A 27,088-nucleotide genomic window follows, 5' to 3' on the forward strand; every position below is an offset into this window, starting at 1 on the left:
GAAGATGTTTAATAGCTTGTCCAAGTCACTTCAGTTCTAACGAGTGTCAAGAACATACCCCAGCATTTATATATAAGCGCCTTGTGTGTCTGCTCCTCTTTTAATAGACCCATGCATACTCTAGATCCTAGAACGTGTTGAGGTGGCAATTACTCCTGGTCTAGAAGTCCTAACCATGACAGCTTCTCCCTCTTATTTTTCTGAGGGAACACACAACATTCTATCTAGTAAAAAACAGCCTATTGCTTTTCGTTGTTACTGTTTTCCCTCTGATTACTGAGTTTTTATTGTAAGCATTTAAATTGGTCAAAATAAATAAAAAGAAAACATACGCAGGGGAACACAGAATAGTCGCTTTCAGATGAGGGGTTATAGTTGAAGTGATGATCTCTGATGGATCAGTCTTTTAGATGAGGATCAAACAAAATGAAAGTCTGCGATACTTACCTTTCCTTCAGCGCTTCCAATGACCTTCTCCAGCGCCGGCATCTTCTACCTAGCTTCTTCTGAGTACCAGGTTGTGGTTGTTTTCATTGGCCAGCATAAGACATTTACGCAGGAGTTTACTCATCCCGGCACAGATCCTTGCACAGCTCAGTGTACATGCTAAAGAAGACTACGAGCAGGCAGGTAGGTTTATGTCAGGGCAGAAGAGACATTGCTTGTCTCTTCTGCAATAAAGTCTGCCTGCTCAAAGTCTCGAAATTGAGACTTTAATTCCGCTTTTATGCACACCTCTCAACAGCTAACATGTAGCATGCATGGGGTCTATGTATGTAGATGCTGTATGTATATAATGTAGGTATTTGTTTTTAATACAAAAATGACATGCCATCTGTTTGTACAGGATCAAAGAAACTTTCTACCCAGATATTCCAAACCCTGAAAACAGCAAAGCTCTGCAGTTTGAGAAGAACGTCAGCGAGGTAAGTCTGCCACCCCTATAAGCTGTACAGCACCAGATGCAAATTTACTAAGTCAATTTACTTTTATTGGATATTTAATATAATTTAAAAGTTTATAGACAAAATTAAACATCTTAAATACATTTGTGTGAACAAAGTGTGCAGTCTTTCTTGTGCTGCAGCTTCCAAAAATTTAAAAATTAGTGGCTAATAAGTGGTCAACGACATACAGGTTACGCTAAAAGGTCCAACTCCAACAAACGCCTGGGAAAGGGGTGTGATTAGAAACTCTTGTCTGGTTTAAAATGCTGTTTTGTGTTCCTGCTGATATTTTTCTTTACACTTTGAAATGCTGTCTATGTACCCATTGAGGAGATTCCCTACACTACTTCTGCCTGTCACCTGGAAAGAAAAAATTAGGGCAAATTTCCACAATGGTAGCTCAGACAACAATAGAATTCTGACCGAGGTTCTAAACCTCTACTAAGAGGATTTTCCTTTGCTTCCTGTTTTTTCGGGCAACCATCAAACAGACAGAAAGTAGAACATTTTAATTTACTTCTTGTTCTGACACCCTTCAGTTAGACATGAAGGGAAGAGACCTCTCCCAAACATGGACATAAACAGCAAGAAAAAAAATGGTTTTATCTTTTCCCACGCTAAAACTAACATTCATCTATTACTTCACTCTCCTGGCATACAAAGCCACAAGGTAAATTAAAGGCTTAGGAGTTATTTTTTTCACAAATTTAAGTAGCTCTAATGCACTTTTCTTTTTCGTTTTGTATATAGCGTGGAAGGATTAAAACCTGTAATTATTTTTTCTTTTCTTTTTTGTCTATGTCCCCTTGGGGAGATCTCTTTTCACTTTGCATCTCAGAGACACAGCGGGATGTACAGTAAACTCTCCAAAGCCAAGGAAAATCACTCTTGAACAAGTGTCCCCTTTGGAAGAGCTTTCCACTGTTCTTGTTCCAGAGATGCTAAAAAATTTGGAAAATAGAGTGGGTGAATCTCCCAGTGGTGACACAGCATTAAAAACCTTTGTAGTGTACATGTGTGGGTAGCACTAGACCTTGTTGGTGAATGGTAGGTCTGTGGCAGCATGATGCATGGATAGTCCTCAGGATGTGAAAATTGAGTACGTTAGAAGCACCGTGCATGAATATAAAGTCTTGGAAACACTAGCATATTGTAGAACAATGATTACTTTATTAGTGTATGATATAAAACATAGCCATTCGTGAGCCTCTCTCACTGCTGTAGACACTCCAAATCACCATTATTATATTAGAACACAGACTTCAATGCCCATGACCGGCTGATCAAAGCCATGAAGGAGGAGCCCCAATCCCCACCAAACATGTTTCCGACATTTAATGTCATACTTTTTAAAAGTGACTAGCATAAGGCTGTCTCCCAGGGGCCACCCATCATTGTCTTAATACTAAAATTTTGCTAAATATTGTGGACAATCTCTGTCTCATATTTGGACTATTTTCCCGGTGGGTGGCCACATTGATTGGTGGGCTTTGAAGCCTATATTTGGCTCCCCTCTTTGGCAGTCCACTCTTTGTGCATTATTCTGCCTCTGTCCCTGGAACTATCTGGCTTTTCCTGCTCTTCATTTACTAGCAGGTTGGGCTAGCCTCACCTATCTGTGCATAGATCATGATGGTGGTGTAGTAGAACTGGTTTCCAGTGGAATGGTACCCTCTGAATCAGTTTCCGGATACTTATAAGTGAGAGTTGCCTCTTTGCAAGATAGTGAGGTCCGTTCTCTTTATTTGCTATCTGTAGAACCTTGACTGTATCCTGAAGAAGTCTATCAATGAAACGCATAGATACACAAGGGGTATTTTTCAATATATAGTGTTTATTTTCATACCTCTTCATTGTTTCCTAGGCCTTTAAAGTTCGACTTAGGTTTACTGTTATAGTACACCTTTTTTTCTTGTTTATTCCCTCAATTTATGGATGTGGCTATGTGAGTTTGCTTCTTTTCTGTTTATTACTACTTTTTAAAAGTAATCATTATTCTCCAACCTGTTGGCGTTTCCAAGACTTTCCTATTCGTGCACGGCGCTCCTTACCAATATCCACAAGCGATGAAAACAGAAATTTTAATTCCATCTACTTTATCTAAAAATAAAAAAAAAAGATTACTTTTTGATAATTGATTAGCTTTCTTCAGATGACTTCTGGCTCGTCGTGTGATGAACAGGTTTCTCCTCTTTTTTTATTTTCTTGTCTAATGGTGGACAGTGCTCAATGATGCTGAGTTGACTTAATGATGTCAGCGCTGTTCTTAGCAGCATTGCTCTGTAGGTGTAGGGCACCATGATCAGCGTCGGGTTTACAGCTGCCTCCTGGGCTCACAGGATGTGGGTTGAAAGATGATGGGCATCATTCAGCCCAGAAGTGAACCAGTACCGTACACATGATGGTGAACCTTCGGGGAAGAATGGTGGGGATAAGGTAAGTATTGCAGTTGTTTTAATAAAATATATAGTGAGTAAAAACAGGTGCTGGTGATGGAATTTGTGTTTTGTTGGTAGGGGAGCTTGTAAGGAAAGCATTACCACATGACAGAAAAATAACTTCCTGCCTACCATTTATTTTACAGGGCACCAAAACTATTAAAACACTGGAGATGAATCCATGTACTCCTAACAGTGTTGAGGTGGTCGAGTCCTTTTATACTGTTCCAAAAATCCTGGACACAGAACTCAATTCTCCAATGTCCGAAAGCGGTCAGCTTCCAGAAGATGGTTCAGAGGCTCCCGATGATGACCACATTGTTGTTTCTTATTGTCAACCCACTGTTCATGGAGATACATCTAATCCAGTGCTAGATGAGTCAGCCACTCCTTCCCAGGTGGTGTATATAGATGTTCAGTCGATGTACCAACCGCAGGCCAACTCAGAAGAAGACCTGGAAAGTGACTTTTTGGATAGCAGTGGTTACAAGCCACAAATGCAGCTACCTATAACCTCTGTGACCATGGATAACCAGTCACCTGCAGAAGATACCCTGGTGGAATCTGCAGGTTATAGACCTCAGGGACATCCTAATACCTGGGCTGCAGATTCACCAGGTTCACCTACATCCATGGGAAGTGAAAATGCTTCTTTTGGAAGCCCTTGCTCTGTTAACTCCAGACATTTCTTAATCCCCCCAGTGGACAACAAAGACTCCCTCAAACCAACTCATATAGGATGGTCGATATCTTCTCTCTTTCAGAACAAACAGGATGATTGAACAAATAATGAAGAGCTTATGCTGTGAATCACGTAGTGTGACCTCAATCCATCCAGTTGTTCAGGAGAAGGCCTCCCAGCCTGTTGAGTGTATATTACAGACATTGCAATGAAAGGTGGATTGCGGGAAAGATACCAGGTATCTTATTGATGGTATCTGTTGACGTGGGAGTTGGATGTTTCTGTACACCTAACTTTCATCTTGAAGCAGATGGAAAATTTGACACCTTTTAAATATGCTGAAATACAACATTACTGGTATCCTGGTGTAAGAAGCGAGAGAGGTTTTGGTCTACGCAAAGTTCAAAAAACAGATGCAGCTTGCACAATCCAAAAAACGTCTTCATTGTAGACAGTAGCTGGAAAGATGAAATTTTAAAGAAAATGTGAATTCACTGGTATTATGCCTATAAATGCAATGCTATCTCAAATGGCAGGGTTGGGGAATTTTTATCTGGGATATTTAAGGGATTTACTTAGCTTATGTGTATATGGTCCATTTAAATCTTCAAAAATGCAATACTACAAAGCAAATAGTGTTTTGTAAGGAAACCAGTTTGGTTGAGACTTGAACAAACAGTATTTAAGAATTGTATCACAGTAATGGGTTTAAAGGTTTTAGTAAAGAAGAGAAGAGTTTTGGTTGTCAGACTGAAAGGTGGCTTATATGACTGAGAATATTAGTTGATGGTTAGGGCTCCCAAGCTGATTTGTTGCTTCACTTAAAGGGGAACTCTTGCGACCTCTGATCTTTTGAAGGTTTTAAAGAACCAAAGGTTGAATTATTTCCTTTGGTTCCTTGATGTCCCCAGAACCATTTTAATAAGAGACAAAAAGGGATTTTTCCATGAACCCACAAATGCTTTTTAGAAATAGAATACGCACCAAAAATGACCCCTTATTTTATAGAAGACCGTCCATTCTTTTATGGTGATAACTAGAGATAGACTTAAAATGACACTAACTGAGCAAACTCAAATGAATCCTTGCAGGGCATAGTTTGGACATCATTTTAAAAGCTTTTTATATTCTTTGTCTTTTCTTTGAGGTGATTGTAGCCATATTAGTGCAATTGTGACAGAAAAATGAGTATTGTCCATGATACTTTTTTTTTATTTGCATTTCCCATGTCCTGAAAAATTGTATGTTAGTGCAAATAAAAAAAAGTATCACGGACAGTACTCCTTTTTCTTTATTTTCTTTGGAGATCGAAAATGTCCTTTTTTATTTTAAATGGTGGACCCACTAGCTTGTATCATTGCTTTTTATGCCTGCGTATGTCTTAAAATGGCCTTGTACACTATATAGCCAAAAGTATGTGGACACCATTACAAATTTCTGGCTTCTAGAGCACAAAACCAGGTCCATGAAGACCTGGTTGATGTGGAATAACTCAAATAGCCAACACCACTGAAATCAGCCCTATTGAAAACTGTTATAATTGCAAAGATGATTTGCAATGCAAGACAACTCTCATTCAGCATCAGTACCTGATCTCAAAAATGCCCTTTTGGCTGAATGAGCACAAATTTCCAGACACACTCCAAAACCTTGTAAAATTTTCCTAAAAGGGAAGAGGCTGTTGTAGCTTCAAAGCGTTGTATGTGTTGCGGACATGGTTTTAGAATTGGATGTTCAACAAGCTCATGTAGGTATAATGGTCAAGTGTCCACACATTTTTGGTCATACAATGTATGCTTCATGTTGAAGATCCTTTAGTGAGACCTTTTTGTTATACTACTTCCGTGGTCTCTCCTGCATGGTCTCCTAAGGAATAGAATCCTGAGAGATGGACTTGATAAGACCACAGTGAATGGAAGAGCTATAACCAAAGCTGAAGGTTAAGACTGCACTTCTGCGATCTTCTACCCAAACCGTTCTTCAGCATACAGGCTTCACTAGACTTTTCATTTTTGCTAGTTATAGCCATGGCACATTCTCCTGTTCCCATCACTAAACATCAGTCAATTGAGAAAACCCTATTATTCAAGTTGTTGGGTGAATGATAATGTCTTCATCTGGTTTCACAAACACTAATCCTGCCCCATTATATATGCACATTATGATGCATATTTGATGGTTAATACATAGCTCTAGTGTATATAAAATAGGTCATTTTACTGCATAAATTTGCACTGTAGCAGGCAGACTTGTGTAAATAGAAATGTACATCATGTTTAGGGCTCCATAGTATTTCCACATAGCGTCCATATAGCGTTCTTGCACTCCTGGCTCAGCCAGGTATTCAAGATAAATATGAATGGAGTAAAAAAAAAATAGCAATTGTTACAATGTACCTTAAAGGGCCAGTATAAGAGTAAACGTTTTTTATAAATACACTGTTAATACCCTTTATAGATAAGTTTATAAGGTATACAAAACATTTCAAAATATTCCGTGTAATTAAAAGGGGCTTCAGCTAAGTGAGATTAATAGGAAGTCCACTGTGTACAAAAAAAAGCACCCGATCTATTCTACCTTCTATCCCCAGCTCTGATAAGCTCCTGAAAATTTTCAGTTTATCTGTAAATATAGTTGGCTCTCAATTAATTTTTTCATCTTTTGTATATTCAGCATTGTAAATAAGGTTTACTGGCTCTTTACAGAAATGGTATGGTCATTTTTGATTTGGTAAATGTTTTGTCTCAAGGGTTTTTTTAAAAATGAGTTTCAATTTCAACAGGCTTTTTTTTTTAATAAGGCAGCAGAGAGAGGGAGAGCCGATAGTGTGAGTAACAGTAACCTATAGCAAATGGCCGGATCTCAGTTCAGCGTGGAGGAGCTTTGCATATTTGTCACTGTTATTTGCCTTTTTATGTATGCCTATGAGCAGTGGCAGCTGGTGCTCAATATTGGGGGAGGAGGAGAGAGGAGTGGCAATCTTACACCACCACCACCCCCCATCCCCATTAAGACTATGACTCCCCTGGCCAATCGGCGCTGCCCGGCCTTTTTTATGTGAGCCCTTGGCTGACCCTTTTGAAGCTGATTCGAGCCTCGGGCTCTAATCGCGTGCTCAAAAAAGCCCACGTAATCCGTGCGCACGGCGCCCTGCTCCTAGATTAGGGGCCGGGCGCATAGGACGGGGGGGGGAGGGGCTACCACTGCCTCTGAGAACCCTAAAGCACATGGGTGTATGAATTGGTGCTACCATATATGCTGTGTTTTTTTTTTTTCTGTAAGAACTTCGCAGAAAAAAATCTTTCCAATGTTGCGTATATATGCATGTTTATGGTGTTGAGCATAAATGCATTAGACCAACTCATTTTGGCCATTGGAACACATTTACGCTCATACGTACATGTTTGAACACGTATACATGCACAGATTATGTTCATAGGTGTCTCTTTGAACACCGCTTTGGTGTGTGTGTGTGTGTGGTGTTTTTTATTTTTTTTATGCATCTAAATGCTGCTCTTAATATACATCTCTAAACACCTGATGTGCAAGGCCACATAGGCTAACATAGAACTGCATTTAGAGGCATGGAAAAAAAATGCAGCGGCTTTTTTTTTTTGGTTTTTTGCTTGTGTGCATGAGGCCTAACTATGATGCGTGTGGTTTTCCCTGTGACCTGCTGTTCTAATGGAACATTTAGCAGAATTTGTGAAATTAAAATAAAGTAAAACATTTGATTTCCATGTTAGATGTTAGAATGACATTTGAAAGATAAACACTGAGCAAATGGCTAATTGCACTGATGTTCTACTTATAAGGGAACAGTTTTACCTGCCAGTTTGTGTATTTATTTTCATCCAGTCCCAAATTTTACACAGCACTGCACAACCTTGTCTGGAGCGTGAGGAGATCTGATTTTTCTTTGCAGTTAAAGTGATTGTAAACCCTCACCTTGTAAAACAACCCATTCTGTTTAGAATAGGACAGGCAAAATATTTTTGTATAGCTAGTTAAAAAAAAAAAAAAAAACGCATTCCCTCTGTTCTCAGCCGCATAAGAGCTGGGGGGTGGGGAGGAGAGGAAGTAGCACACTGAGCTTGCCAGTGAATGGCTGTGCAGCGGGGGGGTGTCAGGACAAGTCTGAGAGCACACTGAGTTCCCAACATAGGTAAAGAACTGACCACACTATGCTCTCCTCCTTAGTGTGGTCGGTTTTTAATAGGAAACAAGGGGACTGGCAGGATCACCGGGGATTTCACATAAAGGATGCCATACAAAGATACAAAGAGAAAAGGATACTTTCTCATACAAGTACATGGTACAGCATGCAGATATTAGGAATATGAATTGTTGGTGGTAACAAACACTTTAACCACTTGCCGACCGCTGCATGCCGATGTACATTGGTACAATGGCAGTGGTGGACAAATGTGCGTACCTGTACGTCCCCTTTAATTGGCCAGGCTAGTGGGCGCGTACACGCCACGTACAGCGTGACACACTTAACCCCTTGGTTCCCCCCCTTCTGTTTAACCCCTTCCCTGCCAGTGTCATTTACACTGTAATTTTTTTTGATCGCTTTATAAATGACAATGGTCCCAAAATGTGTCAAAAGTAGCTGATGTGTCCGCCATAATGTTGCAGTCATGATAAAAATCTTAGATCGCCACCATTACTAATATAAAAAAATAAATTAAAAAAAAGCCATAAAACTATTCCCTATTTTGTAGACGCTACAACTTCTGCGCAAACCAATTAATATACGCTCATTGCGACTTTTTTTTTTAATTTTATACCAAAAATATGTAGAAGAATACATATCGGCCTAAACTGAGGAAAAGATTGTTTTTTTTTTTGGGGGGGGGGTTTTTAATATATATTTTGGGGAATATTTATTATAGTAAAAAACATTGCTTTTTTTTTTGTTTATAGCGCAAAAAATAAAAACCACAGAGGTGCTCAAATACCACTAAAAAGAAGCTCTATTTGTGGGAAAAAAAAGACATAATTTTTTATTTATTTTTTGGTGCTGCGTCACACGACCGTGCAATTGTCGGTTAAAGCGACGCAGTGCCGAATCGTAAAAAGTGCTCTGGTCAGGAGGGGGGTAAAATCTTCTGGGGCTGAAGCGGTTAAACTTCTCTTGGTTTTGCTGTTTCTTAAGACGTGTTGATGGGGAAATTGAGGAATATTTTCTTTCCCACAACCCGTGGATGCAGGAATGAAAAACGCATAATCTATTGCCTGCCTTTAACTTTTCCACAGTGATCATCAAATCCATTTGTCCATTTCTGGCTTGTTCAATAAAGCAAAGATCTGCCGTGATGTGGAATGTGCACTAATGCCTTGTAATCAGTACAGTGTTCATTCTTGGTGATTGCTGTAGGTTACTGCACATCCATAATTACCACCATTTTTAAAATTACTGCAAAGGAAAACTTTGATGCTGAGGAGTATAAACCCCAATCCACTTAAATAAATACTCCTATTGGAGAACCACACAGTTTTTTACATCAGCCTTTCTCACCCTTTAATTTTCAGGTCAGGAGGAGTGACTAAAAATGAATTCATCGGGGGTCAGTTGGAAGCATGCCGCTTACATCTGGTAGTCAATCAAAAATGCTTCTCTTACAGTGATGGTCAGAATGCCACCCTTCCAGATAGCTAAAAAGATCAAGTGTCCTGCTGCTGGCTCTGCTTAGTGGCTTTGGTCCCGGAACTATACAGGCACCACCAAATGGAAGGTAAATCAGCCACAGCTCAGGGAACCTCTAGCAACTTTTAGAGGAGTTCTAGAGTTCCATGGAACCCAGGTTGAGTATGGCTAGTCTACATTCCACTTGGTTACAACAAGAGCGGAACTTGGTTAACACAAGAGCCAAACAACTAAACACAACTGATGTACTGTAAAAACTGTTTTACCCACCATAGAATTCACTCTACTCATTGGGCAAGGAGTATTTTTGCACTGCTCCTGAATCATTTGCCAAAGATCATCTACTGTAATGGGAGACCGCAAAACTAGGCATTAGTAAAACTGTGTGAATCTTCATTGTGGCAGAGGTGTTTGAATCGCAAGACTGGTTGAAAAGTATTACACATCCTGTAGCAGGTAAAACTGTTCATGGAAAGGTGTTTTAAGATGGTTATTTAGCGTACTGGAGATCTTTGTAACTAGGATGTGAATTTGCTGTTGCTTGCCAATAAATATGACTTTAAGATTGTGATATAACACATAGATTATTATAATCTTTTTAATGCAGAGAAAGATGCAGTTCACAAATAGTGATGGGGACAATATACCAAGAAGACACAGCTGGAGAGTGCAAAACCAAGCTCACTTCTCATAGAAACCAATCGGCTTCTAACCTCAGCTTGTACAATTATAGGCCGGTCCATTAGGGGCACAGGAGCACTGTTCTTAGTTTGCATGGGGGATGCATGCAGGGCACCGGTCTCAGCTTGCTATGAGTTCGTTTTTTTTTGTGCCACATGATTAGAGCCTAATTGGCTTGAAAAAGGTTGGACTCGCCCTGAAACCACCCACTTTTTATACTAGTGAATTAATATTCGTTACTGTTTTCCGACTTCCCCTGGCAGCCAAACAGGACAGGAGATGGATTGGGTTGGCTGGGAAGGAGAAGTCAAGGAAGCCGTTAAGGGACTGAGTGTGGGGGGCTGTCACCGTGGAGGGGCTGAGTGCGGACCTGGGGGTGGGGGGTTGTTTGTTGCCCCCTCCAAAAAGTTTGTGACTATTTTTCTGTCAGTTCCTGGTAAAGCTTGTAGGAGGAGTCTTCATACTGCACTGACTTGTCCTATGAGGCTACATGCAGGAACCCGACCCTCGTTCTGGACAGTGCTTATTGGCCCTGTGCTGATCGCACTCTCCCCAAGAAAAAAAAAAACTCTAGTAATATACACCAAACTGAGCATGTGCAGCCTGACTCCAAAAGCTCTGTCTTATCCGGACATGTTCTGGAGTCAGTGGAAGAACAGCCTTTTTACACACTGGAACCCCTTTAGGTTCCACAGTGAGTATAACCAGTATGATTTACTGTATATCCAAACTGATTTTACTGTTCTGAGTTTAGGAACACTTTAAGCTTTGGCAATAAAACCTGGACCCTGATTGGTTTCTATGCAGAAATTAGCCTGATTTTGCACTCTCCACCTTTAATAAATACACCCACAATGACTACCTGCAAAACCAGGTGGTATGCAATCACATCACTACTCTTTGCACTGCCCTATTAAATGAACCAGTTTAACTTCCTTTCTTGCAACTGGAAGGGGTTAAACATTGTATTCAGGTCTTCAAGCTTGCTCGTCTTCTTAAAATGAATTTGTTGTGTAGCAGTTTGTCCTAAAACATGTGTTTTTGTTTTTATATTGCTTAACACAGTTTTGAATGTTTGGTTTTAATTCTTCCACATATTTTTCTGTGAAAATATATTGGGTCTTCCTGTTTTTTTCTCAGGAGGTTTATGAATTTCATGAATGTATGATTTTGTTTTAAAAAAATTTTTTTTTACTTTTTTGTTAAAAACACTAAATTTTGTTTAAGCTGCATGCTTTCATTTTTAGCATTGTAAGAAAGGATGCGGGCATATTAAGGTCAGTCTTAAGCATTTGCGGTCCTTGGTTTGAATAAGCGCTGGACCCAATAGTCTGAATGAACTCTAGTGAAGTCTTACCAGAGAAAAGATATTTCTCATTAGCTGTAATGAACTCATGCACCATGGAACTGCAACTAAAAGTAAAAAAAAAACAAAAAACAAATACATAATAAAGGTAAAGGTCCTAAAGAGAAGTAACCCCACAACGTACGTCTTCCACCTTTGATGCCATGTCCTATCTTGTGCCAACCACTGGGCCACTGTATAATGTTGACACATTTAACATTTGCCTAGTAGATGACTTATTCTTGGCAATGGTTTGCACTGGGCACAGAGCCTCTGTATTGTCATCCAATAAAAGCCACCAATAACCCAATGAAGGGTGAATGTTGTGGGTCCTATTCCCCATCACCCTTTTAAGCAGAAAGCATATGTACCTTCAGTAACCACTTATTTTGAGGTGCAATTGCATAGTTTCTTTCATATTTTTAATAGCGCCTTGTTCTAATTTTTTTCTTAAGGATTTATAAACGCGTTGTTTTTTTTTTAATTTTTTTATTTTTACATTAGTGCTATTTTTTTTTTGTTACATGTTAACCTAAAAATGAAAACACTATATATTCCAATTTGAACACATCGAAGTTGGCGTGACTGGTCCATATGCAGGAAAGCCAAATAAGTGGAACCAATTGAGATTAACAGGTCGCTGTGAGAGTTATTGGCTTATTTTTTCTTTATGGAAAATTTGCTGCTGTTTTTAATTTTTACCTTGCCTTATGCTGGGATACCATCACCTTTCTCTCATCGGTGCCATCAGCTGACAAGTCGAGGAAAGGAGACACAGATTTCAATAGTACAAGTTTTTTTTTTTTTTTTTCATCAAGTGATGCTTTATTAATCTGGCAGGGAATGGGTTTCTTCAGGCTGCTGTGTGGCTCCATCTTTACCATAATCTTTTTCTGGCTTTATTTTAAAGAAGGGACCTTTTGCATCACTTGAAGACAAGCACAGGCGCTACAGAGTACAGCCCAGGCTGGCTTATACTGTACTGTTCAACCCAGCCAAGGCTTTCCTCATTCATCATTACTGTACAGTACAATGCTGTATAGGGTTGTCCTCAGTGACTTCTGCACAGTACAAGTTGGCCAGAATTGTCCTCTGTAGGGACTTCTGCACACTACAAGCTGGACAGGGCTGTCCTCAATAGTGATTACTGGACAGTACAAGCTGGCCAAGCTTGTCCTCAATAGTGGCTACTGAACAGTACAAGCTGGCCAGGGTTGTCCTTGGTAGTTTCGTTTTGTCCTTGGTAGTGATTACTGCACAGTGTAAGCTGGCCAGGGCTATCCTCAAAATGACTATTGCACAGTAAAAGCTGAGCAGGGCTCATTAGTAGTGATGGCTGCATGGTACAAACCATCCAGAGCTATCCTCAAAAATGTGCTGCACAGTGCAAGCTGACCAGGATTATCCTTAGTACAGGCTGGACAGGACTGTCCACAATAGTGACTAATCCAAATTTCAAGCTAGTCAGGAAAGACCTAAACAGTGACTAATGCACAGTACAAGCTGGCCAGGGCTGTCCTCAGTGGTAACGCCTGTAAATCAGAAATTGACAAGGGATGTCCTCAGTAGTGACTACTAAGCAATACAAACTGTCCATGGCTGTTCTTAGTAGTGACTACTGTAAAGTACAAACTGGGCAGGGCTGTCCTCAGTGGTAACTACTGCACAATACAAGCTGGTCGGGGCTTTCATCAGTAGTGACTATTGCATAGTACTAGTTGGCCAGGGCAGTCCTCATTAGTGACTACTGAAACTTACAAGCTGTCTGGAGCTGTCCTCAATAGTACCTACTTGCTGGCATATGTGAAGTATCCATTCTACTGCCAGGAAGACAACAGCAAGGACTATGCTATGCATCAAGAAACCTGCACATTACCATAGTCGATTTCTACATATAGCTTGAAAAAAATAAAAATAAATAAACAGATTGAAGCATTGGAAGCCTGACCTCCACCCCCACTGTTCCAACATCTCTTTATTTTGTCATAAGACCACTGTGAATATGTGATGCAGAATAGCGCTCCCTCCCTTCCTGTGCACTATTTGGTACACTGATGAACCCCTAAATCCTTTTCCTGTGTTGGGAACCAAAACCCCTGTAGCCTTTCTCTGATTACCCTTTGGAAATGTGAATGTAGATAGGTCCTCCTCAGTATGGAGTAAAAGGTTTGTATATTGCTGTGTTTATAAATGGGATGATTGGTTGGAGATGCGATGAATGTAGATTTGTGTGTTGTGAAATTTGCATTATGGTCTGTAGGTCATTTGCTGCCTTAAAGGGAATCTGTAGTGGTCTTTGGATTATTTTTAAGTTTTTAAATTAAAATTATATATAATTAAAATCATTTAGGATTAACTAAACATTTAGCACAGGGTGCTTCAATGCTTCACGTAAAAATTTGCTATGTTAGATTATAAGGTAGCTGCAATTGCTGATCTCAATCTGAAAATAATTTCTTAGGTGTGGTGCTGACCAATTAGCATTGTGCATTCCAAACCACTGACTTGGGACAGGTATGGAGATTCAGAAAAGTCCTCAACTACATACCACGTTTGGAGCATTGATGACCCAAAAGCAATGCCAACTTCCATATGCTCTCCTCATAGATCTTATTTCAGAATGTGCACTGCGTGATGGACTTTGAGTGTAAGGGGCCCAGCCTCTTCATTTCATTTAATTGCTTCTGCAAAGTAAAACTCTAGAGCAGGGGTAGGGAGCCTCGGCCCTCCATCTGTTTTGAAGTCCCATGAGACATTGCAAGACCCTAACAATCACAGGCACAACTCCTAGAGGCAGAGGCATTATGGGATTTGTAGTTTCAAAACATCTGGAGAGCCGAGGTTCCCTACCCCTGCTCTAGAGGGTACAGTGTTGATTAGGAGAGGGGGAGAAAGGCCTGTTCCTCCTTGGAGTCATTCAGATCTGCAGATAACTTCAACAGCTACTATTCAGGTCTGTACAGATAGTAATCAAGACACCCTGGAGTACTAGATTTACATTTTCCCCAGCTGATTGCATGGGATAAATGTAGAATATTTTTTATGCTACATTTCATATTTACCCAACTAAAAGCATCCTGTTTTCAAAAATGTTATTTTCTGTTCCTGAACATAACACATATGTAACCGTCATCCAATCCTTATGCTATTTAGGTAGAAGATGATCCAGGCCAGTCATTCTCAAGGGAACAAGTTATAAGCTGGATAGAATGAAACGTCCCATTAGGTATGGCTGTTGTCGGGTTGCCTAGAACACCTCCTAAGCCAGCCATACATGGACCGAAATTCAGCCACTTCACAAGAGACCAGACAGTTATTGATCCATGTATGGAGGCTGAAGCCTTCCCTGTCAGGAGATGACCGTGATAATTCAAAATCTGGCAGGCTGGTTGTGCAACTTGATACATTCAGCCTGTCCATACGTGGTTTCAAATCTTTGCTGGTTCCTGCTGAACTGGCCAGGATTCGAACCGTCTGTGGCTGGCCTGAGTTTTTAACAAGATGGTGTACTTGTTATTCATAGATCATTCTCTGAGAGTTCATTGTGCTAGCTGTAGTTTAGTTAGAGTGGTGATTCTGTGAAAGATAATGAATGGTTATAGCTGTTTTTCTAAGCCAGGAACATGGAGGTGTTGAGTAAATTATGACCATGAAGCTTAGCCACCCTTTGATCTAAATCTGATTCTGGTTTGTTACAAGTCTGTGGGATATGTTGGCACCACAGCTGTTTCAACTCTGATCAACTTTTCAGCATTAAAAATTGGGCAGATTGAGGCAATTTCACGGGTCCATGTGCAGATCACTCTCCGAATGTGACGCGTGGGAGAGATTTGCTCGTGCTCCTCAAAGCTGCCCCCTGGCCTGGACTTTCTTTTACCAGGTAAAGCCAATATTTTTCTATTTTCTTTTTAGGATCGAGTGGGAAAGGGTTAGAACCTGTGTCAGGTCCCTGCTTGTCCTGGGGTGCAGTCTTTGTCCTGATGACCATTGTCATCTGGACAGAAATTGATGGCTGTTCCATAATTTTTACATTTCAGATTTCCCCTCCTTACCTTTTGGGTCTCTGAGACAGAAATTGGAGAGAAATCTTCCCAATGGAATGACAAAAACGAACAAAAAATGTTTGGCTTTAGATACACATTAATCTCAGTTTGACCTTGCAGTTGTTGCTAGACATTTCCAGCCAGTTGTGTTTGTAAATATTAAACAGCAAAAAGACCCACAGCATGTCATCTTTCACTGGTAAAACTCCAGTAAGCTGAAATTTGATTGGTTTGCATTGGGTAACTGCCCATTTGTTTACCTTTTATTGGTATTTGTTGTGTTTGGATACTGTCATTGCACTGTCTATGGCCTTGAAGATAATGTCTAGAAGCCCTACAAGCAGTGCATAGTCCAGGCGGCCATGATTCCCAAAGCTCAAGATGGCCCTAAAAATATATATGCAATTGTGCATGGCTAAAAAGCATGAAAAAAAATTGTGCCTGCCCTCTTAGGAGGAAATGTTGTAGTAAATGAGTTTATATATGCAGATTTTTATTAGTTCTCGCAATATTTTGTTTTGTTAAAATCATTCAGGTATTAAAAATTTTATTTTTATAGATCTAAGAAAATTATTTTTTTGCAATGTATGAAAGAGAATCACAGTCATAATTTAGTGTTATGTTATGATAGTGTTATGTTTTTTCTACTGAATTCTTTTTTGCTCGTCTGCTGTGATCTGAAAAACGCACTGTAAATATTTGTTGAAATATTCTAAAATAACTAAAACAAATAAAAGGAAATATAGTGTACACTTCAATGAAATCTGGTTTACTGGCATATTTTATGTATTTTTTTTTCTTCTTACAATTCCTTTGTTTTTTTATTTTTTTAAATTTCTGGTAAAGTCAGAGAATGTATTCTTAAAACAAAAAGTTGGAGAGCCCACTTAACTACACTGTTGTCTAACGTTATCACATCTGTATGAGCTTATTGGACATTCCATCCCTTTCCAAATCCATGGGCATTAATAAGAGTGTGGTTCCCTCTTTGCTGCTAGAACAGCCTCCGCTCTTCTGGGAAGGCTTCCTTCAAAATTCTGGAGCATCTCCAGTACTGGTGCCGATTCAGCCAAAAGAGCATTTGTGATGTCAGGTAGTCGTGTTTTAATGACAATTGGCACTGCAAATTATCCTAGAGGTGTTCAGTAGGATTGAGAACACTGTTCTGTGCAGGCCAGTTGAGTTCCTCCACACTAAACTCCTTAAACCATGTCTTTATGGAGTTTTACACAAGCCACAGTCATAATGGAAAAGAAACGAGCCTTCCCCAAACTGTCACCATGAGATTGGAAACCAATTCAAATACACATTGTAGGGTGCGTATAAAAACATAAATTGTGCTGCGCATGTAAAGTATAGAGCAATAAAGCTAAGCCCTTAGTTCATGGTTAATTCTAAACTGATAACTTCTGAATGTTGCCTATAGAATTTTTGGTAATCTAGTTTTTTTGTAATTTCACAGACACGCATAATTGTAAAGCAAGACTTGTTGGGTGTTTGTTTACGCAACACAACTCCATCTTTTATAATGCAGATTTTAACGTGTGCGAAAAAAAAAATTGACCCTGGAAACACCTAAGCTCAAGATAGGGGGGTCCAAATACGTTTGCCCATTATAGTGACTATCAACTCATCTAAATTGTCATGCTACACAGTTGTTGGCCAATTCTTCTAATTTTAAGGATCACATTTGAAGCAAGTTCTGACTGTGGTAACAGTTAGTGCTTGTGGAGTCAGGGAAAAGCAGCAAACTTTGAGTGATTCAGCTTGCATTTCAGATCAGTTTAAAAGACTTCTGACCTCCTTCTCAAGCTGCATTTGAACTTCCATTTTTTTATACAGTATATTGGAGATTAAAGTTTTATCCTGAAAAAATTCCTTCATATAAGAGTTCTTACTCTCTATAATGTGCTTTTTTATAGGTAGCCTGTTCAATTGTATCAAAAAGCATACCTTCTTAAAGAAGAGGAACTCGCCAAATTTCTGGCACAGTCAGCAGTTTTATTTTTTAAAATTATCAAACATACAACCAAAACTTTATTTAACCGAGCAAATGAGAATAGTTTACTGTTCGGGGTTACACACACTGTGGCAGTGGACAGAGAAGTGACAGCACTTTATTCCTAAAATATGTACCTAAAGCCAGGACCTTTTTTCTTTTTGAAAACCCAAATAAGATGGAAAAAAGAAACCGGTTTGAAAGATGTTCCTTCCTGTACTTTCTGAAAGACACACACACACACGAAGATATATGGAAATCTTTTCAAAGTGAGGCAAAGCCCCTTAGTGTCAACAGAACAATTATCCACATTGTAAGATGTCTCCTATACCTGTTTTGGTGGCAACTCAACATTTTGGAGAATTGTCACCAGGACTATAAGGGAGAAGGTAATTCTCCTTAATTTGGACAGAGAACACAATAAAAACCTAATAGATATCTAACCCCTCACCACAGCATTCAAAACAAAAAAAGTTTTGAGATACACTGAGGTGACCAGGCTGTTCACTTTGCAAGGGAACTTTTCCTAACTTGATTAAAAAGTAAAATTTCACCATGTGTAAGGAAAGTATATGGGCATCAGCAGAGCTTCCCCTCATTCACCAAGTTCCCTTGCACAGTGCATCTTCCTTTGCAAGGGGAACAGTCTATTTGCCTTTAAAAAAATCAACCCCTTTGATTCTAATGCCCCATACACACAATCGGTTTTTGGATGTGAGCTTGTTGTCGGAAAGTCCCACTGTGTTTGCTCCATCAAACATTTGCTGTCGGAATTTCTGCCCACAAATTTTTGAGAGCAGGTTCTCAAATTTTCCACTAACAAAACTTGTCAGAATTTCCGATCATGTGTGTGCACAAGTCCATCACACAAAAGTTTACACATGCACGGAATCAAGTAGAAGGAGCCACGCTGGCTATTGAACTTCCTTTTTCTCGGCTTGTTGTACGTCTTGTACGCCACATTCTTGATGTTCATCATTTCCGACAACATTTGTGTGACCGTGTATATGCAAAGCAAGTTTGAGCCAACACCCTTTCGAAAAAAATCCACGGTTTTGTTGTTGGGAAAATCCCATCGTATATACAGGGCATAACAGAGGAAGTGGTGTTGCCCTCCTAGCTGAGGTATATGAATTCAAAATCCCTTGGCAGGTAAAATTTTAATGATTGGAGATTTTTGTCCATCTAGTCCTGAAATGTACACCATTCTGCCACACAGTACAGCCCCATCTAAGAGGAAAGGGGACCTAATCGTTCTATGCTGCAGTTTCACTTTTACTTTTTACAGCTCCACTGACTGGAGAGCAAAAGGAGAAGCAGCACACGCATTAACACATCTGTCACTCTGATCTCTATCTATATTCCTATCAGCATTCCCGTTACATTGCAGCACTCTGGACTGGCTCCTTGTGCTTCTTCTCCCTCCATCTCTCTGAGCTATGCTGTATAGACTATACAGAGGCTGATACCAAGTCAAATGAATGCACTGCTTAAACTTAATGATGTAATAATGAATACAGAACTGCATTGATGTGTGTCAAAACTTGCCAGGTTTTAGAAGAAGAGAAATCAAAACTGCTGATGTACAATATTACTTATTAATATTTATTTGGTTGAAAAACAAACATGAATAGACAAATGTACAAAAGTATTAAGATGGGGGAAGAAGGGAAAATGAGACGGACATTAGGACACAAAACATATTTCCATAACAAACACATGGGGAAATTGTGCAAAAAGTTGTTACATCTAAAACTCTACATTACATTTGGTCAAGTGTCCTATATTTGGTTCTATAAAAATATATACATGTACAAAATGTCTAAGTCAGGTCTACAAAGTGGTCCAGGAATCAGATCGTGATACAAAATCTGGGGAAGGTTATGAGTAAACCCCTGTCTGGATGTCGGTAAAATGGATAACAGCTGAATATGGGCCTTTGGTCATTAAAATAAAATAATATATACTGCTCTTTCATCGAGGTAGAACTTTTTTTTAATCCTTCTACTGATAAATTATTAGCAAATTACATGGTGTCAGTTGATGGGAATCTATAACCAAAAAATTGGTATTTTGACTTGCAGCAGGTCAATAATCAGAATAAATATTGCAAATACATTTTCTAGAGTAATACGAGATCTTGGATCATTTATTAAGGCAGTAGGCTCTACCTCCATTCTGAAAAGAATTCACAGGGGACCACTATTTCAGAGAGAGTTAATTAGAGGCAGTTTAATGGGCATTCAAGAGGTCCAAGGGAGATTTTGCGTTGCCTTATACCAGTGATGGCGAACCTTGGCACCCCAGGTGTTTTGGAACTACATTTCCCATGATGCTCTGGCACTCTGCAGTGTACTGGAGCATCATGGGAAATGTAGTTCCAAAACATCTGGGGTGCCAAGGTTCGCCATCACTGCCTTATACCTTAATACTTTACTGCAACCTTGTGTCAAGCATTTGCCATTAGATTGCAATATAGTCCCATTGACCCTCAATGGGCAAGTTTGGTAATGTGCACCACTTGCCAAATGCAACATGCCAAGCAGCCACCTATTGCCTGTTTTTGCCACCCTCCAACAGCCCATGTGAAATAGAGTAATTTTCAATAAATATTTGCATCATCTGGCTCGTTCTGTTGGAGAGTTAAAGATTTAAATAGATGTTGCCAGTAACTGGTCAAGCCCCATGGTGCATTTGTCTTCAAGTAGAGCTATAGGCAAACTTTTTTTCTTTATCAGAGCAAAGGAGGGTTATAACCCTTGTTGGTTTATTTTTACCATCTGTGGCCCATTGGTGGGATTTACCTTCACTTCCTGTCCCATAACCACAACAGGAAGTCAGAGGAAATCCTTGCAAATTAAGGGAATGTTTTGTGAACCCCCAGGCCATCAGGACTAGTGTCCCCATTGAATGATTTACCCTTAATTACTTTTCTGGGGACAACCCAAAATTTGAGTTTTTTTATTTTCAATGCTAATAGTAAACAGGACAAATAGAGAGGGTGAATCTCCCTATTGGGGGCACAGACAGCAATAAAAATTGACAGGTGTTCTAATCCACCTCCACTCCATCCAAAACTAATTCTACTTTAACTGTGATGCTCTGTTATGTGATAGAGTTAGCATGAGTTCTGGAAATTGACAGGGCATCAACCTTTGGGAACCTCTCATTCTTGGCTCTAATTTCTCAATTGTGAATGAACCTGTTTAATCTACAGAGACAAGACAATTATGCTATTGTCTTGTAGGGTTTTTTTTTTTTTTTTCAGCGGTTTACTACCACTTTAATAAAACACTGCAGTATGTCCTGGTAATGCACTATATAGCATGCTTCATTCTTTGCAAGTTTGCCTATGGTTGGTACCAGACTGGGCGGAGTACTGAAAGGCCGCCCTTGGGAGAAAGCTACAATACCTGTAGTGTTGCTTTTTGACAAAGTGGTCTTTGCTATGGGAGCACTTGTGCTTACTCACTTCCAAGCTGCCTTTGTATGTCCATTGACACACAGAGCATGGTACAACCCTGCCCCCACTCCCTCCTCACTAGCTTTGATTAACAGCAGGGGGAGCCAATGAGAGAGAGCCACTGCTTTTGTGCGCACTGCTGGATTGAGATCGGGCTCCGATAAATATAAATATAAGAATGCATGAAGGTAAAAAAACGTCTGCTTTTACAACTACATTAATAATTCTCAATATCTAATATATTTCACTTTATTGTGGGTTACTTCTGTTTTGTCCCCATGTCCTTTGCTCTGTCGCAACATACTCTTCTCTGAGTGTCCTCATGTCCCCTTCTGTCCCCTTCTCTTTATGTCCCTTGCTTTGTCCCCTTCCCTGTCCTCATGAAGCACAGTCAGAATAAAGCACCTTGCCATACCTTCCACCAACACTAAGGCAAAGGGATCCCTCCATTCCCGTGTCTGTGCCAGCTGGCCCCTCCTCGCATGCCTCCAGTTCTGCAATAATTGTCTCCGTGCTGGACTGGTGCTTCTGCTACCGCCCAGGTGGGAGAGTTTTGTTATTTATTGAGGGAGCTGGAACCTGGAGGGAGAGAAGCAGGTAGAGGTGGGTGTGCAAGCCAAGGACCATTGTCTCATCTGTTTCTTCTGGGAGAGAGGAGTAGGAGGAGGGGTCGGGAGAGCCGGTGAAAATTGGTATAGATGGCTGGAGGCAGCAGCTGAAGTTCTAAGCATTGACATAGCCCCGATCTGTACTGGCCGGTGCCATGCTGAGCTAAGCAGTGCTCAGCTAGAAAAGGTGTAGGCAGCTTCAGCATAAGCACTTCTTGAGGGATCCCCGGCTTTAGCGCTTCCCCAATCCTGGCACCCTAAGTCAGCTTAGGGTTATACTGGTGCCAGCCCTGGTCCTAGGTCTAGACTCATAGAATCCTTCTGGCAGTGTCTTTTTCCAGCAAGTGTAGAGCCAATCCTGGGAAAAAGCACCAGTGAAGAACTTCAGCTGGAGGTACCTGAAAACTGCAATTCGGGTGCACCTTAGGAAGTCCGGTGTCTCAACTAGAGAGTTTACTGCTACTTCACCTACTCTTCAGCCTGGAGTTCAAGTTCAGAAGATGGGTTGATTTCAAAGTTTTTTTTTTTTTTTGTTTTTTTTTGTTTTTTTCCTGTGAAGACTGACAATATAATTTTTATTCCACTACTGGAGTCATGCCCTTAAGTCTAGTACACATTAGCAGTTCTTTTTTGTTCAACCCAGAGGCCTGAACAAAGAAAAACTGACAGCTCAGGAGGAGCTTCTGTACTAACTATCCAATGTCAGTACAGCGATCTTCCCTGCTCTGCTATTCTGTTCTGACAGGGAGACAACCCCCCCATGCCAGAACTCTCCATTCAGCGATCTCAGCTATTGGCAAAGAGCGCTGATTGGCAGACGCTTTTTTTTTTTTTTTTGGTCATGCCCCTTTGACAGAAGCCAGCTGAACAACCGGCTCCAGTACACACAGACCAAATGTCGGCCAGTTGTGCCCTAACCATCTACTCAAGTAAAAGATCAATTGGATGGAAGTCAGTTATTCGGTCACCATTGGTGGGTCAGTGAGTGCCTTGGGGTCCCAGTGGAACTGTTTATGCCTAGACAGGTCCCAATAAAACCATTTGTACCTTCAGGAGTAGAGCTACACACATTACAACATGCTAATCCTATGTAGAGTAAGGGCCTACTTAAGAAACTCATTTAATCTGAGAGGTACTTGAGCTACGAATCTATCGGTAGTTCTAAAGAAGATCAGAATTTGTAGAGTTGGTTCATTTTCAGTTTAAGAGTGAATGATGTAGGATCTAGGGCTCCGGTGGTGTCACAAATCAGGATCTAAAGATTCTGCATTGCTATTGTGCTCTTTGGCAGTTTCTAGTGAGCTGCAGTCATTAAAAGGTGGTCACTGTAATACAAGATAATGTGAAGGATCCTGGTGTGGGTAAGAGGTGATGTCATCATCGAATAATCAATGGAGTGACATGTATTCTGTACACCATGACATAACTAGCATCGATTTAAGGTACACTCCTAACAGTCATGGATTTCCTGCAGAAAGTTTTTTTTTGGATGAACAATAACAAATACAAAAAGATGACTAGATGAAATGACTATGGTGTTCCATTGCTAAGTATTGCACAGGTTACTGTCGGGTAGGTGGGAGGGAACTGTTTTGATCCCACAGAGGAGGGATGAGGTCTATCATGTTAGGCCCAATGACACCCATTTCCTCATTTACAGTATATTACTTACAAATGACAAAGGGGTGATTAAAATCTTCGACGGACTCATCCATATTCTCAAAACTATTTTAGATTTTCGGGGCCGGAAGTGAGAGAAAGGCACACACATTTCTCTTGTTAGTCACATATTCTGAATCCCACACTAATCAAGACTTTAGAAAATAGTTCAAGTTTGATCTTCTGGTAGAAGATTCTTTTTTGGTTGTGGTTGTTCTTGAAGCATATTTGGAATGACATGGATTGCAGATTGTCCTTACAGTGCAAAGTCTTCCTTTGTTCCTCGAGTGGTTTCAAGCATGTTAGTGTCCATTCCTATTTAGTTCCGCAAGTGTTGATGTTTTTTCCATCCGATGCGTCTTCCACCAGCGAGACATGGTAGTCAGTGGAGAGAGTGAAGTGAGAGATGCAACCTATGAGGCCTCCAATGTACTGCCTGTTTGTGTGCAGGGCAATCTCCTTCATTCCACCTAGGAAAGAATTACAATATTAGAACAAGTAAAATAAAATCGTTCTCCTGCTATCAAGGAAATAATATTCTAGTCAGAAACCTCAGTCACATTGTGCTGTATTGATAGTAAGCACATGCATTGTTGCAGGCTTCAGCCACTTTCACCCTAGCGGACCCGATAGAACCATCCATAGTTCTCTATGGGGCAGCGGATATCAGTGGACATGTGTCTGACACCTGCCAGCGTCCGATCCTATAAAATCTGCTAAAAACAGACAGGTGGTGATACGTTCACCTTACATCTGGCGGATCAGATGACAATTGCATGAAAACAGACATGCAGTCCGTTTCCATCCAACTGCCCAATAGAGAACAGCAGGGCTGTGTCTGTGTCCGCTCTGCATAGCGGAACAGACAAGGACCTGTCATCTGCCTGCTCAGCAGTGATCATAAGAGAGATCCCCGCTTAGTAGGTGGATCCCCTTGGACCGACTCTGCCCCGTCCAAAAGGGGCCTTCTACTTGTGATTCTGGGCAAGCAGGGAGAAGGTATAAATATTTGGATGTGACCTGGATATTTGGATATTCCCCCAAGCCTGGGGGTGTGTTTGTGCTGGAAGATATTTCATCTTCCTAGGCCTGTTGCCTAGAGAGGATACTTATCCGTGTGCTTGTGAGACAAGGCCTGAGTCTGGGGCCAAGGCTCACACTAACCTTCTGGAGGAGGATGGATGACATGCCACTGACTTCTGAATGACAGAAGTGTTGGCCAACAGAAGAGCAGCAGGATATATTAAGTGGTGAGGGTCCATTAGTAGGTGCTGGGGAAGGCAAGAAGGCGTAATGGGACTGCAATGTAAGCAGATAATGGTGTGGATTGTCACATAATGATGCAGCCTATGGCGGATCCTTGGATGTACAGAACATTATGGCAGTGGGTTGAGGAATACACAGTGGAGTGATTTACTAAAACTGGAGAGTGCAAAATTTAGTGCAGCTGTGCATTGTAGCCAATCAACTTCTTTCTTTAGCTTGTTCAATTAAGCTTTGATAAATAGAAGCTTTATTTTCATCTGGTGATCCTGCCAGTGACCCCCTGATGTCCTAGAGTGTCAACTGCCAATACCATCTCCTGTCTTAGGCTACTTTCACACTGGGGAGTTGGGGGTGTCGACGCTAAATCGCCGTCAATTTTGCTGAAGTTTTTGGCCACTTTTAATTCCCGCTATCGGCTGAAAAAAGGTTAAAACCGTCCGCAAAGTGCCGCTGCAGTGGCGCATTGCCGGCGGCACTCCCATTGATTTCAATGGGCAGGGGAGCTTTAGGAGCGGTATATAAACCACTCCTACAGCACTGCAAAGATGCGGCTTGCAGGACTTTTTTTTTTTTTTTACCATCCTGCCAGTGAACTGCTCCAGCGTGATAGCCCTTGGGCTTTCACATTGGAGTGAGTGGAGAGGCTCTTTCAAGGCACTTTGCAGGTGCTATTTTTAGCATTATAGCGCCTATAAAGCGCCACAGTGTGAAAGTAGCCTTAGGGTTGAGAAGCAGCATTGTTACCCAAGGTTTCTCTCCTGATTTGGACTAGAAACAGCTACACCTGTTCTAATTTCCAGTAAGTAAGTGCTGCCTACTGACACCGCAAGCATAACCCTCATTCAAACAGCCAGTAGGTGGTCTTCCTTGTAAGGTAGGTAGGCAAGGCTGCTCTTATCATGGAGGAAATCTAAGGGCATGTTCACACAACACCATTTTGTGTTGTGTGAACACCGTTTTATGTTTAACGCTATGTGTATCTTTGTTCTCTGCTTGTGACGAGCAAGCATCTAGATGGATTACATGCAGAGAGCTGACAACACCCATTGCAAGTCAAGTGTATAACCCAGTATCTTCTGACGGAGTGTTGAGACAGTTTATTATGCCTCAGTTATAAATGAACACAGCGAGTGGGCTGTACTGCTCACTTACTGTGTTCTTTCAGAAAAGGAAGGGGCTAGTAAATTACACATTTACTGGCCTCTTCTCCTGCTCTCCATTCTGACACCTCCACCCCCAGCAGCCATCAGGAATGGAGGGGGGGGGGGAGCTGGCAGCGCTGTGACGGGTTGGCCATGGGCGCACACAGAGGACCCGGCAGAGCAGAGATGATTAAACCAGACAGGAGGGGTGGCATATACATGAACCGTTACTGATTCCCTCCATTTTCACCTTGCAGCCACTAAATGCAAGTGGGGGAGAGAGGAGAGCTAGGCTGTCAGCAGCTGCAGGAAAAAAAAAGGAGGGTATCGGTTCATGTATATGCCGCAATTGCGACCCCTGTGACTCCTGATGGTAGCCTCTGTCTGGAATATCTCTACGATTAGGCCCATGAGAGTGAAACACATTATAGTGGGGCTCGTAGATGGGGACGATCTGCAAGTTTGTGCTGGCTGATTAAACTTTACCTCATACAACATTATCATTGAGCAACTCCATATCTGGTAGTGATGATGGGACAGAGGTGTACTACCTTGAAGTCAGCACCTGGTTTGCTGGAGTGACTGAGGTGGAGAAGGATCAAGGGGGGATGGAGCAGGGTGTCTTTTTGCAGACATCTATCCATGTGCCACGGTCTACGTGTGTGGTCACTGTCTGTCTATATTATACTCAACCCAATCCTAACCTTTCAGCACTCACCAACATAGAGGTCTCCATTAATGTTTAGTTGTCGCATTAACCCTGGAGATTTTCCTGTCCTGGCACCATAGTCATCCACAGTCACCTTTCCCGACTGTCCATCTCTGGAAAAGTAAATTGATAATGATGAAACAACAGAAACAACATTCTGTTCCGTAATAATAGACGGGTGCATCTAGCCTTCCACCCCTTGCTGTTCACCCCATTCTTTTTTACCTCTCAGTCCATACTCCTTTCTGTGGAACCACACAAGACATCAGGTCAGGACTTCAGTGATCTGCAGTTTAGTCTGACCATTCAATTCTATAGCCTTGAAACTGTTTGTCTATACAGGAATCTATAGTACCAAGGTTTAAAGAGGAACTCCAAGCAAAAAAAATCAATAAATAGAAAAATAAATTATATATGTTCCTTTTTGCTTTCCAACGGATTTGTAATTCTGTT

General features: G+C 40.9%; 2 protein-coding genes across 5 annotated transcripts in view; one reads left to right on the forward strand and one right to left on the reverse strand.

Moving 5' to 3' along the window:
* LIFR (LIF receptor subunit alpha) overlaps nt 1-16,552 on the forward strand; it is a 163,349-nt gene extending 146,797 nt beyond the window's left edge. The window contains exons 19-20 of the mRNA XM_077462828.1: nt 848-926; nt 3,532-16,552. Coding sequence (XP_077318954.1) covers nt 848-926; nt 3,532-4,167 — 715 coding nt within the window. The 3' untranslated portion in view covers nt 4,168-16,552. The remainder of the gene's footprint in view (nt 1-847; nt 927-3,531) is intronic.
* Nucleotides 16,553-19,372: 2,820 nt separating this feature from the next.
* The window catches only part of EGFLAM (EGF like, fibronectin type III and laminin G domains), a 249,508-nt gene continuing 241,792 nt past the window's right edge, over nt 19,373-27,088 (reverse strand). For all 4 annotated transcript variants that reach the window (XM_077462829.1, XM_077462831.1, XM_077462832.1 and 1 more), the window contains 2 exons: nt 26,645-26,748; nt 19,373-23,988 (listed from right to left, as the gene is read on the reverse strand). In XM_077462829.1, the coding sequence (XP_077318955.1) occupies nt 23,834-23,988; nt 26,645-26,748 (259 nt within the window). In that variant the 3' untranslated portion in view covers nt 19,373-23,833. The remainder of the gene's footprint in view (nt 23,989-26,644; nt 26,749-27,088) is intronic.

Source organism: Lithobates pipiens, unplaced genomic scaffold (assembly GCF_037356315.1).
Source record: "Lithobates pipiens isolate NorthernLeopardFrog02 unplaced genomic scaffold, aLitPip1_a1.2 Scaffold_3, whole genome shotgun sequence".
In the NCBI taxonomy this organism is placed as follows: Eukaryota; Metazoa; Chordata; class Amphibia; order Anura; family Ranidae; genus Lithobates; species Lithobates pipiens.